The following is a 22706-nucleotide window of genomic DNA, read 5'->3' on the forward strand; positions in this document are numbered from 1 at the left end:
TGTGTATTGGTTGATGTTTAATAAGATTTAATACCCTTAAATCTTAATATGTTAATATCCTAAATTTTATAGTATTACAAATATTCTTTAAGTTGATTTGAGAACATTATATTTTATTTTAATAAATTAACGTTTTTTTATTTCCACTGGCAGAATTTGGACCCAACAAAAATATATTCAAATATGTTTAAGCTCGACTTATTTTTTATCTCCTCGAAATATGGTTAGAAAATCATTCGTTTCGATATTAAAGCATTGTCAGACGACTCCAATATTTCATTTGCACTCGTAACTTGGACAACAAAACACGACCAAATCCAATCCAACAAGATTATCGACATATATATAGGTGTAAACACAGACAGCAATTGTGCAAGACTTTAAGATGGGGAGAACAAGGCTGGGTACTTGCATACTTTAGGTTTTTTTATGACTCGCACCCGTCACTGTTCGATATGTATTGGGTAAACTTATTAACTAACACAATAGCCTCAAACTTTATAATTATATATAAGGGCTTTGATCGAAGAAAATCATGAAGACTTTCAAGGCAATCGCAGGAACAAGAGATAGAGCTCCGATCTTTTTAAAGAACACAAGTTATTAATTACCTTCAAGTCAATAATTAATAAAATCGTCTCGCAAGAGACATATATGTTCTAGAAACAAAACATATTTATCAGAAAGATCTCATTCTTAATAATAATAATAATATAATAATAATAATGACTTCAGAATTTTCATTTTTTTTGAATTCTAAAAGTACCCTTATACATCACTTATTACCTTTCGACGTCCACTTCCCCGTTAAATATCAATCAACTGATTGAATTAATTAATAAACTTTTTATTGACGAAATGAAATAATTTCAACCTTGCGTCTCAATAATTTTATAGTATACAAAATAATAAATATATATAAATTAATATTTTCAACCATAATTAACGTGGACAAAAATAATAAATTTTAAAAAATGATGAATTATTTGGAATATGATTAACAATTATCTATATTTTCTCCTTAAAAATAAGATTGAAAGTTTTAGGAGAAAAAAGTTTAGTTTAAGAAAAACATTAAACATTTTACCAATAAAATTATATCATGAGGATATTATTGCATCAAATTAATTAGAAGTTTATCGGTGAAGTATATATATATAATAAGATCTCAAATTCTATACGCGACTATAACCATCGTCATCGGAGTAAACAGACATGCAATCAAAATGGTCCCTAGATTTGTCAAACGTAGACAATTTTGTAACCTCGCTTATTGACAAAGTAATAAAATAATGAAATGTCTACCAACAGTTATGGTCATTTGACTGGTCAGCCGAATGAATCCCATGCAGCCTTAACTTTTAAATATCTACATCTATACCCAAAAAAAGGATGTTTCTTTATTGATCAAAAAGTCATTTGTGTCATACTCGAACCATATTGTGATCATATTCAGATATTTGATTTTCTGAGGATTGACCAAGGCGAGGCTGCTGCCATGAATATTATCTCCTCCTTAAACCCAAGAATTTTCTCAAGCAAAACAGACAGGTCCATATCATCTTAATTCTCTTAAAAATTCGGCCTTTTTCAGGATTTCAAGGTGCTGTTTTTGGATTCAGTCATGGGGATTTGCCTCCAGAAGCCTGCTAAACTTGCTCCTGCTTCTTCCGGGCAATTCTCGGGTATGGCTTTAATGCCAGAATTGGTTCTTGATTCTTCCGTTTAACAGTTGGATTTTGAATTGGTTTTCTTTTGCAAATAGAAAAGTCGAAGAATGATTTATTTGATCAGGTTTATATATTTCACTGATGAATTTTTATGTGATTATTTGACTCCCTTGATTTTTTTTGCTTCAATATTTAGAGAGATGTGGACGAGAATTTGAACGTATTGGGTCACCTAGTGCTTGCTATTTCTAATGTACTTCACTGTCTGATTGAAGAGAATGCTTGCAGGGTTGGTGCAAGAATTTTTAGTTTTTAATGCGCTGAGGCTGCCTGAGAGACCCTTTTTGTGTCTGATATATGCTTTAATAAAACAAAGAAATATTGAGGGAACAGCTGCATTTGGAAGTAAAATAAGTTACTTACAAAATTTGTAGTTACTTTTCAGAATAATTTCCATTGATTGATTGATTGACTTAGATGGTGAAGTTGTAAGAATATGGTGTTGGAAGTGTTGTACAAACGGCTACAATATGAATTAAGTCGGCTCATAAGCTTGTCACGGTGTCCCGATTCAATCTCGAGCTCGAGCTCGAGCTTGTGTATCATTACTTTGAGCTCGGTAAGCAAGAGGTCAACCCGAATTGTATGAATCTCACTAGTTTAACTCAAGGCCATCTATTTCACATTCACTGGTTGACTTTATACATTTGCAAAACTCAAAGGCGCCTTGGTTTCCTTGATAATTTGACATCTTTCATTTGGTTTAGCCAAGTGTCTGCGATGGCACAGGTTCTTTAGAATAGAGAAATTGCAGACATCTGCTGCAAATCAGACATTTAATAATCATTGTTGCATAATTTAATGTTTTTGTGTTTCATTTAATCGCCGAGTTATTGATCAGCATGCTTAACCGATAACGTTTTGCTTTTTTTATGTTAGTCTTAAAAGACATGAAATCTTGTATTCACTTGTTTAAGTTGTTCATTTTCCAGATAAGATCCCCCAGGATATACAACACAGGACAATTTATATTCTTCGAACCTGCTAAGTCATTCAGGCTTGTTGTGCAATGCTATTGCTGCATCGAAATTCGGTCAATTTCCCTGCGGCAACCTCAGATCGTTTACTTTCAATGATCTAAAGAATGCGACTAGAAATTTCCGATTCGACAGCCTTCTTGGAGAGGGTGGATTTGGGTTCGTTTTCAAAGGATGGATAGATGAGCAAACTTTCACCCCCTGCAAACCTGGAACCGGGATGGTAGTTGCTGTCAAAAAACTCAAATCCGAAAGTTATCAAGGCCACAGGGAATGGCTTGTATGTTCATAAAAACTAGCTAATTTTCCATCGTATATACTTATAAAAATCGTAAAGAGCTAATCTTTTTGTGATCCCACTTCTTTGACAGACGGAACTTAACTATTTAAATCTTCTACACCACGAAAATCTTGTGAAGCTGATCGGCTACTGCGCGGAATCTGAGTACAGGCTTTTAGTCTACGAGTACATGCCGAAAGGAAGCTTGGAAAATCACTTATTTAAAAGTAGGTGGATTATCTAAATTTCATTCGTTTAATTTATTTATTTTCATTTACTTAGGTCTAGTTTCAATCCATTTATACTGGTGAATTTGTAATATTTTCAGAAGGAGCACAACTCATGACTTGGGCTCCACGAATACGAGTTGCTGTTGACGTTGCTCGAGGGTTATCTTACCTGCATAGCCTATATGCCAACGTTATATACCGGGACTTGAAGGCATCCATTGTACTTCTTGATTCGGTATGACTAAATTTACGGGAACAGGGCCATTTCTATATGTTATTTATCATGTTTTATGTTAAATCTGTTTTTAGAGGAATTCAATGCAAAACTTTCAGACTTTGGCTTAGCAAGAGCTGGTCCTAAAGGTGACAAAACTCATGTTTCAACTCGTGTCATTGGAACCAAAGGCTACGCCGCACCAGAATACGTAGCAACAGGTTTGTTTTTATGTAAAAAAACAGCCGTTGAATTGAACCAGCTCTAACCTATTAGAGAAATAGGGAAACGATCATCCCTTTGAACAAGGCAATCTCTGTCATACATGCTATTAAAATTATGATATGTTTTTCAGATGATTTTGTTGTTAGAACATGATTTATATGATATTTGGCCCTGTATATATAAAGAGCTGATGATTGTGTATCATAAAATATGAGTTTAATAAAAAAAATTAGTCCTTTCGGGCATGATGTGGTAGATAAATGCCTTTACGGCTGAATCTCGTGATTTCATGTTGTATTGTAGGTCGCTTGACTCCAAAGTGTGATGTATACAGCTACGGTGTGGTGTTGCTGGAGCTGCTATCAGGGAAACGAGCACTTGGAGACGAGAACACTGGTGGAGCTAACGAAACTTTGGTGGATTGGGCAAAACCATTCCTAAATGACCCGAGAAAAATGTTGAGAATCATGGATTCAAGATTGGGAGGTCAGTATCCTAAAAAGGATGCACAGTTCTTGGCTGTTCTCGCGCTACAATGCCTCAACACGGATCCCAGGAACCGACCGACCATGTCGGAAGTTGTGGCTGCATTCGAACAGCTCCAAGCATCGATTGTGGCGAACAGGGTTTTAGTCGAAGCGCATAAGAAAAATATGGTGGATAGGAAGTTGAACTCCTTGTATAGTAGATAGAAATGTTGAGCAAATATTATATGGCGTGCAAGAATATGGATCCGAGGGAGTTTATCAAAATCTTAAATATTTTTTTTTATGATTTCGGATTAAGAATCTCTCTTTTCGGAAAAAAAATATAATAAAAAAGTATTATTTCTATATATAATTAGGATGATACTAATGTTTGTAAAAGTTTGTGTGAGACGATTTTACGGGTCGTATTTTGTGAGACAGATATCTTATTTGGGTCATCCATGAAAAAGTATTACTTTTTATGTTAAAAATAATTTTTTATAGTGAATATGGGTAGCATTGACTCGTCTCACAGATGAAGATTCGTAAGTCCGTCTTCCAAAAGACTTATTCACTAATTATTCATCGCAACATGCACTCCACTTCACTTTTAAATTTAATATTTGACAAATAAAATTATCAGCCTTTGTTACTTTCTTTTCTTTTTCTTCATACATCAATTACTTTCTTTTATTATAAAATAATTCATAATATGGTCACACAGATTTATATTCGATCCATATATCTAATGAAAAGTAATATTTTCAAGATAAAAAAATAATAATTTTCATAGATTGAGTTGGTTGAAAATCTATATCACAAAATTAATTTTTGGAATCGCATAATTTTTTTTTGTATTATTTCACTATATCCATTTTATGTTGATATACACAAAATATTAAAAATTAATTAACTTATAAGAAAACATGATAAATTATAAAAGCAAAAACGAAATATCGGTTGATCTAAAAAAAAATAGAAACATTAATTATATTAATATAAAATAAAAGTATAAATTGCTTTAGTTTATATTGGTTTTAATCTTTATTTACATTATATTTTATATTTATGAACATTGACAATTTAATTATAGTTTTAAGATAACTATATAAATCATGATAATTTAATTTAGAAATTGAGAATAATTAAAAACTTACTTAGATAATCAAGTACGGTGTGCTAACCTCGGATTGCATGCAGGTCAATTTTGGTGGGATTGATGTTGGGATTCAAATGGATAAGGTAATATCTATATATACAATATAGATATAGAATATGGCAACTTTTAAAAAATTCGGCATACGGTTAAATATAGCTACTTTTTATGTATTATACAAATACAGACGTACATGTATAATTCAATATCATAGAGATTTACGAATTACATAATATATAACATCATTGATAAACTTTATTAATTAACTACATAAAATAAAATATTATTATCTTGACAAAAACTTGTGTGAGAAGGTCTCACAAGTCGTATTTTGTGAGACATATCTCTTATTCATTCACTGAAAAAGTATTACTTTTTATACTAAAAATATTATTTTTTATTGTGAATATCGACAGCGTTGACCGGGAAAAAACTTGTGTGAGATGGTCTCATGAATCGTATTTTATGAAACGAATCTCTTATTTGGATCATCCATGAAAAATATTACTTTTTATGCTAAGACTATTACTTTTTATTGTGAATATCGGTAGGACTGACTCGTCTCACAAACAAAAATTCGTGAGACTTTCTCACAAAAGATCTACTCTATTATCTTTTATTGTTAAGATATAACTCAGTGCTCGTATTTTATATATATATATATAATAATTTTTTTAAAATATATAAATAATTTTGTTGTGTTACATATTTTTGGTGTGACCACTACAAGAATAAATGCTTATGGTGACATTCATAAATAGCATCATATTCAATATTTAGTGACATTTAAGTTTTAGTGACACCTCCAACAAATGTCCTCTATTCCAATGTCGTCTTAAACATCCTGACATTTTTTAATGTCATTATAAGATGTTAATGACAATTTCATACGTGTTACTAATTATTCATATAACGACAATTTTAAATGTCAGGAAAACTCATGTTTTAAATACATTTATACATGCCTTGTTATTATAGTAATAATGACAAATTTATATGTCAATTAAAATCATTTATAATGACAATTAAAAGTGTCGTGTATGTTATTTATAGTGACAATAACAAATGTGGAATTATTTTGGTTGGATAAATATTGGACGAGGGAAAAATAGATAAAATAAATGTGGGAATGAAAAAAACATATTAGATTGTTATCCTGACGTTTTTAATTGATGTCATTTTTTATATGGAGGAAAACAATTATTTTCACTCCTTCAATATTTATCTAACCCAAATATTCTCATATTTATTTATAGTGACAATTTTTAGTTTTTTAATGATTTTTTACGATGTGGAAAAAATAATTGGTTCACTCCATATAAAAAATGACATCAAGTAAAAATGTCAGGATAACTAATCTAATATGTTTTTTATTTTACACATTATTAATTTTTTACAAGTGTCATTATTAAGTACTTGTAACAACATTTAATTAAAAATGTCTACAAAAAAGTGTCACAATAGCCATTTATTGTTGTAGTGGACCATCCATAAAGCGACACATTTATATTGGATGTAATAATTTCGATGTACAACATAACAAAACAATATATATATATCAACCAAAATAAAAAGACCCTTTTTCCAAAATTATTCCTCCAACGAACACACGCACACCCCACTCACAATTTAGAGGAAAATAAATATTCGCACAAAATACAAATAAATTAAACCACTCCTTCCAAGAAATATGAATTTTCTTGAATTTTGGTAGAAACAACTAAAAAAACGAACTCTTTCGAAAAAGGTTCCCTCCGAAGAATAGTAAACCTGATTCGTGTACAACTACTAATTATTATAGAACAAGAATAAGGGAATGGATTACAACATGAGCGTTTAGTCACTCCGGAAAGACGAGTTTTCGAGTCCGATCTCTTTACGTGTTTGGCCTTCTTGCGAGAGGCCTTTTGCCATTCGATCGCGCGAGTCTCCCTGTACATAGCTCATCAAGTGTGCAATGTCTTTAATTCATTTCTTCATGCCCTCTTCGGTTATCCCAACTACGTCCTCAAGGGAGGTTAACAGATTTTTGTAGAACTAGGATAAAAAGCTAGAAAAAATCAGAAATTTCGAACCAATATGGAAAAGATGTAGGTGCTGTTTTCTGAAACTTGGGAAAATTCAGTGTGTACCTTGTGGAACTCCAAGGTATCTCCCTTGGCCTTTCTAAACTCAACCATATGCAGAGAAGGGGCAACTTGAAATACCTTTTTCAGTACACATTTTGCATTACAAAACACGAACTGTATTACAAAAAATGGTTTAATTATTTCAAAGTGCACCTCGGTAGCAACGTTAAGGTTTCCTTTTCTTCCAGCTTTCATGTTTTCAAGCCTCATCTGAGAAAAGAGTAGAAAGAAAAGTACCAAAAAGATTCGTTTAAAGGGTTATAGCCAGCACAAGTACAAAAATTATCTGGAAAATTTCACCATCACTACCTTGTAGTTCTTCTTGCAAATGTCAAAACCGAGTGGTTTTGCTGCTTGTTCGATTTTCTTTATGATCTCATCGGCAGGGCATTTGGATGTGAACCTCGTTTCCCTCTTGAATTCCTGCCACCGATGTATCATCAACAAAAGAACAAATATAACATAACAAATGATGTTACACATCCATAATCGCAAGAAATGCAAGGGAAAATAGTTTCAACCTGTTCTGCATTGAATAGATTCCCAAGATTGAGACCTTTTGACATGGAGATTAGCTCAAAGGCGTTCATTGCCGTTGGTTGTTCCTCCTTTTTCTCCATCACAAGATGTTCCTGATAAAAAGAAAACAAAAGCTCTATGACTTAGAATATTAAAAAAAAAAGATAGAGAGGAAAAATCACTGATGCGTAACAATCTCACCTCGGAATCCTTAAAAACAGCTTCAACGTCATCCAAGCATGCATCTCCTTTCTCGTGAAATATCTGTGCTTTGTAACCTTTCTTAAACCACTCATCTTCCAATATTTCAGGGATAGTAATACGCTTCACAAAAAATTCAGAATAGCTCACATGAACACAAAAGAGAGTGGAGATGATGTTAATCGATAAAATAAAGATAAAACAAATTAAGCCTGAAAAATAGTATTTTCAAGATTCTCACTTTCATGGGATTTGGTTCAAGAATCCGAGCAATTAATTTCATGGCACCAAAGGAAAACCACGAGGGGCAAGTGAAATTAGCAGAAGATATCTGGATATGTTATCGCAACAAAAATTATCAAAACTAAAAAAGCTTTTGGAATTATGATATACGATCGACAAAGCACTTAAATTGCACAAATAACTAACTTTTGAATACAAGTTCATAAGATTTGCATCGTCGAAAGGCAAGTATCCTGCAAGCAAAACAAAGAGTATCACTCCACATGACCACAAGTCAGCAGTTGCTCCATCGTAGCCTCGATCGTTGAGAACCTATTGAGGTTTTAATCCATGAATCAGAGCATGAAACAAAAATACAATGTGATTTAAGAGTCAGATAGTGGGATTTGTGAATCCTACCTCAGGAGCGACATAATTCGGAGTTCCACAGGTAGTATGCAGTAAACCATCATCCTGGCAAATAATAAAATTTAATATTTTAAAGCCCCGTTTAGGGAATGGGAACGAATATAAATTGAAAGACGTGAAAGAGTGGCACAGCAAACTTCATAATCAGAATCCGATATTCACCCGGACAGTATGAGATAGAGCACTTAATCCGAAATCGGAAACTTTTAGGTTCCCGGCGTCATCCATCAATAAGTTTTCCGGCTGCAACAGATGAGGCAGTATATGTTGTAGCAAATTTTGCATGAAAACCATGCATGACAAATCAAGTAATAAACTCATGATAAAACTAAATAGACAAAATTCAATTACCTTCAGATCTCTGTGAAAGACTCCCCTACTATGGCAATAATCAACAGTATTAATGAGCTGTTGAAAAAATTTTCTAGCATCATCTTCTTGCATTCGTCCGTGATTCACCTAAGTCATTATAAACATATCGTTCCAGATTCAATCAAGAAACAACAATTCCCCAAAACTATACAAAGAGTTCACACAATACAGTATAGAAATTCAAAGATCGGCAGGACAACCGAGTCCATCGAACTATGATTTTCTATAACATGCTTTCGGTGTGGCAGAAATAAGTTTGACTCTTACAATATTATCAAAGAGCTCTCCTCCAGTAACAAATTCCATAACAATAAATATCTTGGTCTTGCTCGCCATAATCTGAAGACAAACAAGATTATAAGTTCCAATAGAGAGAAAGAGAGGGAAAAGCAAGAAATGGACAATAACCTCATACAAGCGAACAACATTGGGATGCTTTATCAATTTCATCGTTGCGATTTCCCGCCTAATCTGCCAAATTTATGCATAACATATGTCAGAATCTGATCCACCATAACTATTTATGGTACAAAGGAAAAACATCCACCTGTTCAGCCATTTTGTGCCTAAGGACCTTATCCTTGTCGAGGATCTTCATAGCCACTGGTTGTCCAGTCTCAGAATCCTTAGCAAATTTCACTTTTGCAAATGTGCCCTCACCAATGGTCCTTCCAATTTCATATTTCCCAATTCTACGCTTAATCTTGGGTTGACTCATCCGCACTCGATTCTCCGGCGTACTTAATCTGCGCTCAGCAACAGCAGTCTTCAACAAGAACTTCCTGCACATAAAATTCGAGATCTTCAAACCCTTCAAAATATCAGATAAAACTATACAATAGTGGCAACAATATTTCTTGGAATTCTTTTTCGTATAGCCTTTACAATTTCACAGCACAGACAAAACTTGAATCTTGATATAACAGAAACCAATTATCAATTCACAAGCGAACAAACATATACATAAAATTATAAGACTAAAAGCTACTCTACATATTACTTTATCAATGACTAAAAAAGCGGAACAAATGATTAGATAAAACACAATAAAAAAAACACCAATCACGAGTAAAATAAACAAAAAATCGGGAGTTGAAACTACTTTCCACACTTGAAGACAAGAAATCCATTATTAAATGACAACCAAATCCCAAACTAACTTATTCTTTCCACTTTGAATTATCAATAAATCTATTTAGCTGCCCACCAAACTTAAAGAAAGATTTACCCGCACTCTCAGACCTTGTCCAAGACTTCCAAATCTAATAGAAGATAACAACTGAAATTTAGAAATTTCCGAACCAAACTCAGAATCCGTACACCCAGTTTCATAACTCAATCAAGAATTTCAAGTCTAACAAAAGAATGAGGCAATAATAGAAAATTTTCCCAAAAAAATTATCTTAAAACTAACAAAATAGTCTAAAAGAAAACTTTTCGAAGTACTGACATCTACTTGTGTTCAACACCGACCCGGGGCTTTGCTAATATCCAAATGATTTGGATGCTAAAGACGAGATGAGAAAAAAAAGATATACTCGGATTTGTACAAACACGGTACTTAAAGCTCGATCACCCAGAGAAGCAAAGCGGCACTTGGTTTCCAAATGGGTCAAAATAACTTCAAGAACCAAGATTTATAATTGCAGAAAACAAAATGAACCCGGAAAATATATTATCCAGCAGGCGAAAATGACATCCAAAACTCAATAAATCAAACGCAGTGGATGGGGTGTAAATATCCAAGAAAACAAGATTCGCCGCCCCACCTAGCTCAACGGAAAAAAAATCACCGAGAAAGGAAGAAATGTTGGGTTGTCAGTTAGAATTATTGTGGTTGGAAAGTAAGTAAATAGGGATGAATATAACGCAGTTCAAACACGATTTCGGTGGCGCGTGACTGAGGAAAATCAGTCGTACGTTAATATGGTAAGTCACATGTTCCCAAAGCCTACCGTCGTAAATTTCTCATGGCAGGCCCTACTGCATCAATTTCCTTCGATTAAAATAATCAAAACTTTATATATGATAGTAATTAATAATTTCAGTTTCAAAATATAAAATACATCTACCTCGTGACGGACTAGGATCATGATTTCAGACTTGAACAACGATTTCCGTCAGCTTAAAAATATTTAAATACTCTTATTTATCGCATGCAAACCATGTGACTTTTTTCTTCATTATAAAAATAAATTTTATGCAATTAATAATATGGTTGAAAATTTTTTTCCAATAATGAAAATTTTATCGATAAAATTTCTTACTTTTATGCATAACTTTAAAAAAAAAATTGGTTTGCTTTATTAATTTATTTCAATAATAAAACCGAAATGTTTCTTCATTATTTTGTTTTACAAATTTATTCTACTATTTTTTGAATTAAAACAATAATAAAATTTTATCCAATAATATTTTTACAAAAACTCGTTTAATTTTGAATATATTGAAATAGTACATATGTTAAATTAAATTATTTATTTATTTTATTTAATAGCTTAAAAAGTCAATAAATACTTTGACAATTTAAACGTATTCGTTCAACATATTCGTTTTATGAAAAAACAATCTTGCATTAATATTAAAAAAAATCAAAAATCTTTATATGCATACAAATTTATCAAACAAAATAAGAAAGGTACGTTTCATTTTTTTTAAAAAAAAAACTACTAAAACATATCGTAATTTTCAAGGTGTGCAAAAAATAAGAAATTAATTTAAACACTTGCATAAAGATAATTTAAGTTTATTGCTTAAAAATTAGTTTTATAAGAGGGAAGAAGTCGCATGCTTATCATGTGATGTAAGATTTAGAACTTTAATGGTTAGACAATGATATTGCATAACAAACTAAAATTTATGAGTACTGAATCGTAATAAAAATAAATAAAAATTGAGATTTTAGTCCAATTAACCATTTATTAATACAACTTTACCAACATCATTAATACATTGTTGTTGTTAGTCGTATTCTATTATCATTATAATTATTACTACTGTTACCACAATTAATGTTGTTATTTATTATTCTTCGGTACGTACGTACTTAATCTTCAGACTAATTTAATATCCCGTTAAATCACGCTAGCACCACTATTATTATTACTATTCTTTGTGTTTTAAACTTTGTTTTCCTTTTTCGATAAAGTTTCCCTTAATAAACAACTATTTTTTTTTTCTAAGCCAAATAAATAATAAATATATATTATTGGAGTAGGTCTCTTGTGAGACGGTTTCACGAATCTTTATATGTGAGACATGTCAACTCTACCAATATTATTCACAATAAAAAATAATATTATTAACATAAAAAGTAATATTTTTCATGGATGACCCAAACAAAATATCTGTCTCACAAAATATGACATGTACCTGTCACATGCAAGTTTTTGTCATTTATTGTTATCACATGGATCCAGCATAATATTACTAATGCAACATCTTCTCTAAAATCTAACCTAGAGGAGGAAGTACTCGTGGTTCACAGTAGTCTATTTTTTTATAATCATGTGAAGTAGCCTGATAATATAAATTTAAATTAAATCGAATAATGACTTTGATAAGTTGTATTTTATTTTATTATTACATTTTCTTCTATTAATATTACCATTAATTTATTAAAAAATAATTTGTAATAAACCAATGGTTGATATTTATCACTTTGTATCCACATCTTTGATACGTTAACATGGTGGATGGCCCTACTACGGGTATCAATAGAATATGCCAATCGATTACAAAAGATTCTAGTAAAGACCGACGAATGGCAGAGAAGAGCTGCTGCGGATGATGTAAAATCGAAAAAGATAACAATTACAATTTACATGCCACTGGTTACGTGAAAGTGAAAATATAAGTGAAGCAAATTGCTGGATTTTTTAATAGACTCACCAATAATATATATTGATGAATTATGTACAAATGCACATGTTGTGTATGTAAAATTATAATAGTAATTTATATCGTATTTTTTAATTTTATTAAATACTTAATTTAATAATATTTGACATAACTTAGTGAAGGGTCACAGTGCAATTTGAAGAGGTAATATTGAAAATAAGTTGAAATGACAATATTGAGAAAAAAATATTGGTGTAATGCAATTTTGGAAACAAAAAAAGGGTTTTCTAGTTGGAAGGTTCTTTATATAATAACATAGATAATTTTTTAAAAAATTGACAAATAAAGAAAAAGAGAGACGAAAAGAGCTAAATGTTGAGATTGATACTTGGACCTAACTCAACCCCAAAAAGTAGCTCAAAGAAGATTGTTCAAATCCATATATATAATTTTCAAAGAGTTGATCCAATTGATGTGAGACATTTAACACAGCTTCTCACGCCCAGAACATCTAAAGCTCGAAGTTTACAAGATATTATAGAGTGACACATAGGAGGTCAACACATAACAGTGGGCTTTTGATGATATCAGAAACTGGCTCTCATACTATATTAAGATTGAGACATAGATATAACTCGACCCCAAAAGCTAGCTCAAGTAAATTTTTTTTGTCCAATTTCATATAAATAATTATAAAAAAATTAATTCAGTATATATAAAACATTTAATACAAACATATAAAAAAAATGATGTATAAAAAAATGCCCCATCAAAAATAATTTGAGGCCTTTATTGATCGAAGCGATGGCTTGATTGACCTTGTGACAGGTCCAGCTATGTGCACTCGCATGAAAGACGTTATTCCTTCCTGAAGCATAACAAAGTTTGACATATTGACGTCAATCGGGCGAACAATCCATCCATGTCCGCACTTTGTTTATTATATTTTGCTATTTGCATATCACACCAGTTAATTTTATCAATTTTAATTCCCCATTGCTTCTGATTTTTATTAACAATTTGAAAAAAAGTGAAGACTTATAAAACGTGGGAAATGTGCCTGGATTTAATTGCATAAAGAATTGGATAAACTGTGGTATTACAACATTGTGCAATTTCGTGAAAATGGACATCAAAACGTGTTGACTCTTTAATTAATAACTACATTTCTTATTCATGTTTTTGCTTTCTCGCACGTGGCCCCTACCAAAGACAATTATTTCAAGTAAGACACGCACCTATATATACACAATATGGATTTACTACAATGTTATTATGTTCATAATATTGGTTTACACGTACGTCGTGAATTTCTTATTTAATCGTGGAAGATTTAATCACGTATATTCAAAACTATATAAAAGAAAAATTCAAACTATGTGAATAAGGATGTTACGCAATTTAGAGAGTGTTTGAAAGAGTTTTGAGATGTTCGTGAATGTTAATTTTTGTTTCAACTTCTGTAATTATTGACCCATAAATAAAATTAAGACTGAAATGTTCTTTCTTCTTCCGTTTTTGTTAATAATTTAAAGTTACAATTAAATATTTATATTCTTGAAATTTTTATCATATTCAAAATGGTCTTGATTTTTACGAATATTTTTGAAAATTTTGTAAAATGCTAAATTTTATTTATATATCATTTTTTAAGAGTTTCAAATGAAACTCGTAAAATTTCATTAATATTTTTTCACAAGAATTTGTTTTATTTTTTATTTTTTTCATTTTTTATTCTCCGCATTTCCATTTTTTGTACATATATTTTGGCATTTATACAGAAAAATTTTGAATGTGTTTTTTAATTAATTTTATATAAATTTACAAACGTTCATGTTGTAAAAAATAAATTAATTTTGATACAAAATATTCAAAATATAATAATAATTATTAAATACATTATCGATATGATTATCAAAATTAGATAATTAAAAAAATAAGTGATGTATATAACAAAATATATTATTTTCATTTGACCAAAAATTAAGTGTGGAAGTAATTTTTAGCTGAAAACTCAAATTTTAGAATATATTAAATTTAAAATTTTATTTCCAAACACTTTATTCTCTTCTACTTCAAAATACTATCTAAAAAAATATTTTAAAATATATAAACATAAAATATCTCAAATCAAACAACCTCTTATATATATATTGTAGAGATAAGTGCTTAGACTTGCTGTGTCTAATTATAGTACACCATCATATTCAAACTTGCTTCAAGTTGAGAGCCGGATAATGTGTACCAAATACAACCCATATAGATCACCTTGGAAATACAATTACGGAATAGAATTCATCATCAATCAAGTCATAAAAGACGGCTCCCTAGCTGGACAAATCCGCAGCAAATTTGGAAATGACCAACTTGTAATAATGATTATCACCAAATATCGAGCTAGTATTAAATTGAAGATCGGGTGATATATTTTGTTTCGAGAAAATCCTTGAAATTTTATTTCTGGGCATCACCCATTTCCCTAATATCATCTACACTAACAACTTCATCAAGAAATTTTGGGTCACATATTTTCTTTGATGGCTTGTACCTTTGTTCTCGTATGCCTAAAACCATGAGATTGTTGTGAAACTTTAGTTGTCGAGTATAACTATCAATAACATATGGCAAAAACTTGTATGAGACGGTCTCACGAGTCGTATTTTGTGATACAGATCTCTTAATTGGATTATCCATGAAAAAATAATTTTTTTTTATATTAAGAGTATTACTTTTTATTGCGAATATCGATAGGGTTGACCCGTCCCAGAGATAATGATTCGTGAGACCGTCTCACAAGAGACTTACTCATAACATATTAACCTCATCAGCCATACATTTAGCTTATCATATATCTGAAATAAGATTATTTATTATTCGATGATTTATATTCATCCAAATGCCTTTGTTTGGTAAAAAAAAATTTAGTACAAAATTTTGATATAGAATGTAATATGTGTGTTGTGACATTTAACCGTTGAATAAAACAAAAGAACATCAGCGATCCTTCTCATCTGTCGCCAAATTTGGTATAATGAGACTTTTTAAATAATAATAATAATATTGAACCCTAAATATCAACCCGGCTTGAGCAAATGATGTTTGTGGGCTTATCTTAATTTGTATGTTCCCGAATTTGGGCTCATTATATATGGTATGTATAAGTCAAAAATTTGTACTGAGACGATCTCATGGAATCGTATTTTGTGGGATAGATATTTTATTTGGGTCATCTATGAAAAAATATTACTTTTCATACTAAGAGTATTATTTTTTATTGTGAATATCGGTAGAATTGACCCGTATCACAGATAAAGATTCGTGAGATCATCTCACAAGAGACATCCTGTGTAAAGAGTGAATTATATTTTCCCTCTATAATAAATCAATGTGTAGTATCAATTTGAAAAGGTAAGGAGAATAGAATTTAAAATTAAATAAAAAAAAGCATGTATTTTTTTAAAGTAAAACCGAACTATGAAACCGTGTGGTAGTTTTTATAAGCACCGATCGAATTTAATATTTAAATCTATTCTATTTTATTAAGGGTGAGGACATGATGGTAACCACTTAGGGATACCAATTTTTTCTTCCAATTTTACCCTTATATAATACTAATATTACACTTTTGTTTTTTGTTATTTTTTTAAATTTCAACACACACTTTTATTTTTATTTTTTTTTATTTCAACAATTCAAATATCAATTTAGTCCTTCCATAATTCATGGAATTTCACTTTAATTCATAGATAATAATAAAAAATACTGTACACACTCATCGCGTGAACCGAGAAACTAATAGTGAATTATGGCCACGATGCTAGTTGGTGTGTGTTTTGCATACAGGACGGAAATGACTATTTTTCCGACTATGAATTATAATTGATCAATAGTGCCATGGCAAGACCAGGTTATCTTCTTCTTCCGGTGGAGGGACCTCATTCAGATCAAAGTTATTCACTATTTCTTGCTCCACAGGTGGCCATGTACAGTGGCGCTTGTGGGCGCCTAGTGCCTGGCCGGAGATAAAACTCCTCCAACACCTTCGGCATTCATGTACAACTCCAGGTCCGTTACTTTGTCGAAGCCGCCGCCGCGAAACCACCTGCCTCATCATGCAGTTAGGGTTTTCCGCCGCCCCCTGTTCCTGCATGCGATCCCTGCCCCTCCTTATGTGGTGACCTTTATGGATGGCCACAGATCGAGAACTCGCAAAAGTCCGGTTGCAAATGTCGCATGCTGGTGGGGTTTCGGTTTCGGTTTTGGTTTCCGCTGTCTCCTGGTTTATGAGTTGGATTATCTTTGTTTCGGTTTGGATTTCGGTGGCCTGCTGGTTTATGAGTTGGATTCTCTTCTTGATTGGCAAATCCGTAACATGCAGGATGGATCTGTCTGGTGGAGACCGCTTCGATGATCCGCCGGCCCCGATCAGAACCGCCATTGCTGCACAAGAATTGTCTTCATCTGCATCTGTAACAGTGGCCGAGCCCGAGCCGCTGCCATTCCACACCGCCGGGACTGAAGCTGCCATTCATAAATATTATATACGAACAGCAACAGGAGAAATGGAGAATCGATATATATATATATATATATATATATATATATATAATGCAAGAATTGTTGGCTACGGATATTTAGCTTTTTGTAAAAGAAACTCAAATCCAGAGATTGAATGAGGATTTGCATGCAGCAGACCACTTGTCCGATGAAGATGATAAAAGGGTGGAAATTTGTTGGATTCAACGGAAAAATTAAATAGCAATTCGTATTGTAGTATTTGTTCATTAATTTTGCGTTAGAGGACGAAATCCTGACTAGATTGCTTTTGTATTAGAGCATTTCATTTCAGATGCTCATTGCTCAGCATGCGTGGGAGTGATTTGGATTTAAGAGGTGGATTAAAATCTATTATCTTTTTATTAAATTCTTTGTTCGGATAAAAATACAATTTCAAAGTGGATTTAAATCCATGTAGGTGAATAACTATGATCATAGAGGATAATGGAGATATCCTCCGATCATGGCGGCGGAGCCATGGGCAATTGACGACTTACAAATTTCATAATTCAATCTTTCAATTTTTCTGATTAGGCTGAGAGAATCGTAATAGTTGGCGAAGAAATCAAGAACTGAGAAATTGAATGATCATAGAGACCAGCTCCGAAACCTCAACAGAAGCCGTAGTATCCAAAACCAGCCTACCAACCTCACACACCGACACACGTCATAGTCCCGGCAACCACCGTAACTCTCCAACAACCTCTCTATTTCCCCCCACGTCGCCCGCTTATGCCACTTTTCTGCTCCTGAAACTTTCCCTCTCGCCTCCAGACGCCTTCACCACTCATCCTCATCTCTTGCCCTGCCCTGCACTCCACCACAATCAGCCGAGCTCCGTCTGATTACCCTTGACATGGACGCGGTGTCTATCCGAGTGCCATGCAAGAACCTGAAGCAGGAGGTGGAGCTAGCAGGCTTCGACGATGGGAGCAGAGACGCCGTTCACAGATCCACGCCTCGTCCTTGTCTGATGGTGGGGATGATTTCAAATAACAGGAATAATGGCTGGATTTCAAATTTAGTAAAATTCAAGCGTAAAATCCTGAACAAATATGTAGATTCTAAATTCCCAGATCATTTGGGCTGCCAGCAAGCAAATGGGATTTGGGCTGAGGATTTGAAATCCAAATCAGCCCAAATCTCTTGCCCCAAGCGGACCCTCAATGAATTTCCAATATTTTTATATATTTCAACTTTTTTCAAGTAAATGCTACAAATATATTTCATAATTTTCAGGATAAGAAAATGCTATAAATACTTTTTTTAGAGAAAATTCTACCATTTTTGTTTGTTTTATCTTTTGTTAAATTTATTATTCGTAAGTTGGTTTGGCAAAAATAACATCGAAAATTAATTATCTAATATTTTCTTAGGCTAATTATCTACTATTTTTGTGTAACTTTTGAAGTTGATGGTTAATAAGTAGAGTTAATAAATCAAAGGCAAAAATTTGTGTGAGACTGGTCTCACGGGTCGTATTTTGTGAGACGGATCTCTTATTTGGGTCATCAATGAAAAAATATTACTTTTTATTGTGAATATCGGTAGGGTTGACCCGTCTCACAGATAAAGATTCGTGAGATCATCTCACAAGAGACCTACTCTAAATCAAAATCTATACTAATTTAGATCAATGAATTAAAAAATCACGGGTTTCAAATCTATTATATAAATTGAATTTATTTAACTTGTTTGGATATCTGTAATTTATTTGATTTTCAAATTCTTGTCCTGTCAATTTAAAATATTAGATTTGCTTTAATATTTAAAACAAATCTTAGTAAAATTGATTAGAAATTATAATTTGATTTATACAAGCAAATTTGGGTGAAAGCTGCTACAAATTATCGTTGAGTTATATATAATTAATTCCTCGAAGAAAGTAACATGAAGTAATAAACAATAATAAGTGACTTTTAATATAATTACAATTTGATTTTATTATTTTATTAAAGTAATTTATTTTTTTTTATATAAAAAAAACAAATTAGACGTGAGGCACACGACCTCGCTCATAATGAGTCAGTCAATAAACTAAAAGAAGTATTGAACGGCCAGATTTCATCTGCTAACATAATACTTATCCGAATATAACGGTTCCGATCTTCCCACGTCATTCAATGATATCCTTTCGAAGTCATCAATTTTGTCATTTTTCCGATTATATCCCTCCCTCTCCACCTTAACTGCCTCCGGCGATCCCTTCCGGACAAGCTATTTTTCTCTCAGCGCATACATACATATACATACTGTATTGTTTTTTTTTTGTGTTGGCAGAACGATGGGGAATGTGAATGGTAGAGAAGAAGGCTGTGCTAATGGCGGTGGCGGCGGAGATGAGGCGTCAGCGATTCCGGTACACGCGCCGATTGAGCGCGTGGATTCGGTTGATTTAATGCTCAGCTCTCCTCCGCATGATAACCGTCAGTCTCGATCCCCGCTCTTATTTTCCTCTCAGGTGCGTTCTTTGATTCCTTATCTGCTTATACACATACATTGAACGTATTCACCTATGTATTTGCTCGTATCTAGGTATTTTAATTGCGTCTATGCGAGTTAAGAACCTCTGGTAAAAGAAAATGTGTAGTTTTTATGTCCCGGGATTTATTTCCGCCGTATTATTTTGCAAGTTGACGAATTCTGAGTAATGTCGCCAACTAGTCATTATTAATTGGTGAGTTACTGCAGTAATTGTTTGATTTGCTAAATGGCTGCAAGTGAAAGTATTTTGTCGTAATCAGAGCAAATGGTCAGCGTTGATTGACAGTGCTGGGAAGGCAGCAAAGTTTGAACTGTAGCTTGGTATATTCCACCTGATTTTCTCTCTTTTAGGTGGTCAATGCATAAAGAGCCAAAGATGCTAAATCAAAATTTGGTAATGCAATGATTGGAAGTGAGTTTCGTGATGGGGTTCCATCAATGTTTGGTGATGATTACTTTTTTTTTTTTCAATTTTCGTAGCTTATTCAATGTGTAACTGTTCATTTATACATCCGGCTCTGAAATACATTTACCGAGTTGCAGAGAATGATTATGATTGTTACTGAATTACAAGCTTGTACGTAATTTTGATTGCAACAGAGAAATATGTATCGATATCCTTGCATTATCTTTACCATTAATATCTTAAAGTGTGTAGTTGGGGGAGGGGGGATATTTGCTGATATATTTGTTTTTGTTTCTGGGGTATTTCTGTCATCGTTTTTCAGCATCCAAAAATTTAGCTTCTGTTTTCTGGAGAATCTATGTATTGTGATTTTTTGGCCGGTTTACATTATGCATTTGATGTTTTTTTACAACATGGCAGACTCCAGTAGATCCTCTTCCAAGGGATAATGACCCCTCAGTCAATCCATCACGGCAGAATGGATCTCAGAGAGCTGTTGATCACCCTTTTGAACAAGGTATGCCAGTTGTAATTAGCTGGAGTTTTGGAGGAAACGATGTATATGTGGAAGGGTCTTGGGACAACTGGAGGTCAAGGTATATTTCTTCATTCAGCCATAATTATTTCATTTGCGTGATTTGGTTCACGTCAATTTATTGATGATGTCAGATAGGCGTCAAATTAGTACGCTGTCTCACTAGCTTCCCTGTAGGATGGCTTTAAATGCTGATGCGAAGTCTGGATTCATGCAGGAAAATACTCCAGAGATCAGGCAAAGACCACTCAATTCTCTTGGTCCTCCCACCAGGTATATATTGTTACAGATTCATTGTGGATGGCGAAGTGAAATATGCTCCAGATCTTCCATGCGACGCTGATGAGATGGGCCGTCACTGTAATCTTCTTGATGTCAATGTAAGTGAATAATCTTCTTGTGCATATAACTTAGGATTACCTGTCTTAGAGAAATTCTCGGTAATATTTACCCTTCATTTGTCCTTATCGATGTTTAAAAGTTCAAATGCATTAGCTTCCTGCACTGCACTTCAACTTGCAGTATTTGCTCCAAACAAGTGTTTCATTCTTTGTTTTTTTCTGCGCGGCTAGAAGTCGTCTTCTAAAATGTTGACTCTTGATAAACTAGAGAAATTTAGATTCTACTGGCGTTATAAAGGTTTGTTTCAACCTACCCGTGCAGGCACTGCCTGCACGGGCAATGAACGGCCCTGATCACTCCACATGAGTGATCCGGGCCCACCTCCATGTAAAAAAAAAAAAAAAATTGGCTCGAAAAAATCCGAGCCGTTGGATCGACCCCTGCAGGCAGTGCCCGCAGGGGTAGGGTCGACCGAACCCGTTATAAAGTATTGCTCTCGGCGTTGCATATTTATTTTTTATAAGAAAATTGACAGAGATGATTCATGCGGTCAAGTCTAGGCAAATGTTGTAAAATTAATGAAAGATGTATTACTCGGTAAGAGAGTACAAATATACTTGAGATCTAAATGAGATACCTCCGTGTTGCTTGCTTCTGACCATTAATACATTAAAAGTTTGTCTCTAGCAATGCTAGCTAATTAAGATGTTGATCCTAGCCGATCATTGGCTCTTTCTTGAACAATTTCTTTGTTCGATCTACAGGATTATGTTCCGGAAAACCTTGATAGTGTGGCAGAGTTTGAAGCTCCCCCATCACCGGACTCCAGCTACAGTCAAGCTTTCCCCGGAGAGGAAGATTTTGCTAAGGATCCGATGTTGGTTCCACCTCAACTCCAATCAACTGTGCTTGGCTCTGAAAACTGTAAAGAGACCACTTTTTCATTGAAACCCCAGCATGTGGAGCTTAACCACATATTTGTAGAGAAAGGACGTTCGTCTCAGTCTGTTGTTGCTCTGGGTCTGACTCACCGGTTCCAATCCAAGTACGTGACTGTTGTCCTTTATAAACCACTCAAGAGATGATCCTATTCTGCTCATCAAAGCTTTACTTTGACAATCACCTTATCATGGTACTGTCTATAAACTCTACCTATGTTGGCCTTTTGTACATTATGTCGTTTTGTTTACTGTATATCTGGTTTACAGAAGCAATGAGAAATTACTTCCATCATTTATCGCTCTTAATTGTTCTTTTATTATTTGAACAAATTTAGCATCCATGTCTTTAGTTTTGAGCTGCATCTGCTTTGGAAAAAAAAATATTTTTATAAGGTGCGAGGTGGAGAATGGCTGAATTTAGATGATAATACCTCGGTGAAACCTTCTGAC

General features: G+C 33.1%; 3 protein-coding genes across 6 annotated transcripts; 2 read left to right on the forward strand and 1 right to left on the reverse strand.

The window, feature by feature from the left end:
- The first annotated feature begins 1491 nt into the window (after positions 1-1491).
- LOC142524187 (putative serine/threonine-protein kinase PBL3) lies at positions 1492-4434 on the forward strand. The gene is made up of 6 exons (XM_075628017.1): positions 1492-1685; positions 2668-2987; positions 3079-3214; positions 3316-3452; positions 3529-3652; positions 3960-4434. Exons 1-6 carry the CDS (start codon positions 1625-1627, stop codon positions 4346-4348), a joined length of 1167 nt encoding a protein of 388 aa, XP_075484132.1. The 5' UTR covers positions 1492-1624; the 3' UTR covers positions 4349-4434.
- Positions 4435-6809: 2375 nt separating this feature from the next.
- LOC142524167 (CBL-interacting protein kinase 32-like) lies at positions 6810-10977 on the reverse strand. Of its 4 annotated transcripts, none has more exons than XM_075628000.1 (15): positions 10690-10977; positions 9699-9933; positions 9560-9622; positions 9419-9490; positions 9131-9238; positions 8942-9022; positions 8771-8824; positions 8558-8683; positions 8370-8459; positions 8129-8251; positions 7930-8040; positions 7718-7831; positions 7562-7618; positions 7412-7486; positions 6810-7316 (listed from the first exon to the last, which is right to left on the reverse strand). In XM_075628000.1, exons 2-15 carry the CDS (start codon positions 9867-9869, stop codon positions 7248-7250), a joined length of 1314 nt encoding a protein of 437 aa, XP_075484115.1. In that variant the 5' UTR covers positions 9870-9933; positions 10690-10977; the 3' UTR covers positions 6810-7247. The 4 variants fall into 4 exon arrangements, with proteins under 4 accessions (XP_075484115.1, XP_075484099.1, XP_075484106.1 ...); XM_075627984.1 differs by having other exon boundaries at positions 9699-9953; positions 10621-10977; XM_075627991.1 differs by having other exon boundaries at positions 10602-10977.
- Positions 10978-19699: 8722 nt separating this feature from the next.
- On the forward strand, positions 19700-22548 carry LOC142524202 (SNF1-related protein kinase regulatory subunit beta-1-like). The gene is made up of 4 exons (XM_075628038.1): positions 19700-20009; positions 20859-21034; positions 21191-21353; positions 22080-22548. Exons 1-4 carry the CDS (start codon positions 19833-19835, stop codon positions 22398-22400), a joined length of 837 nt encoding a protein of 278 aa, XP_075484153.1. The 5' UTR covers positions 19700-19832; the 3' UTR covers positions 22401-22548.
- The last annotated feature ends 158 nt before the right edge of the window (positions 22549-22706 follow it).

Source organism: Primulina tabacum, chromosome 2 (assembly GCF_025594145.1).
Source record: "Primulina tabacum isolate GXHZ01 chromosome 2, ASM2559414v2, whole genome shotgun sequence".
In the NCBI taxonomy this organism is placed as follows: Eukaryota; Viridiplantae; Streptophyta; class Magnoliopsida; order Lamiales; family Gesneriaceae; genus Primulina; species Primulina tabacum.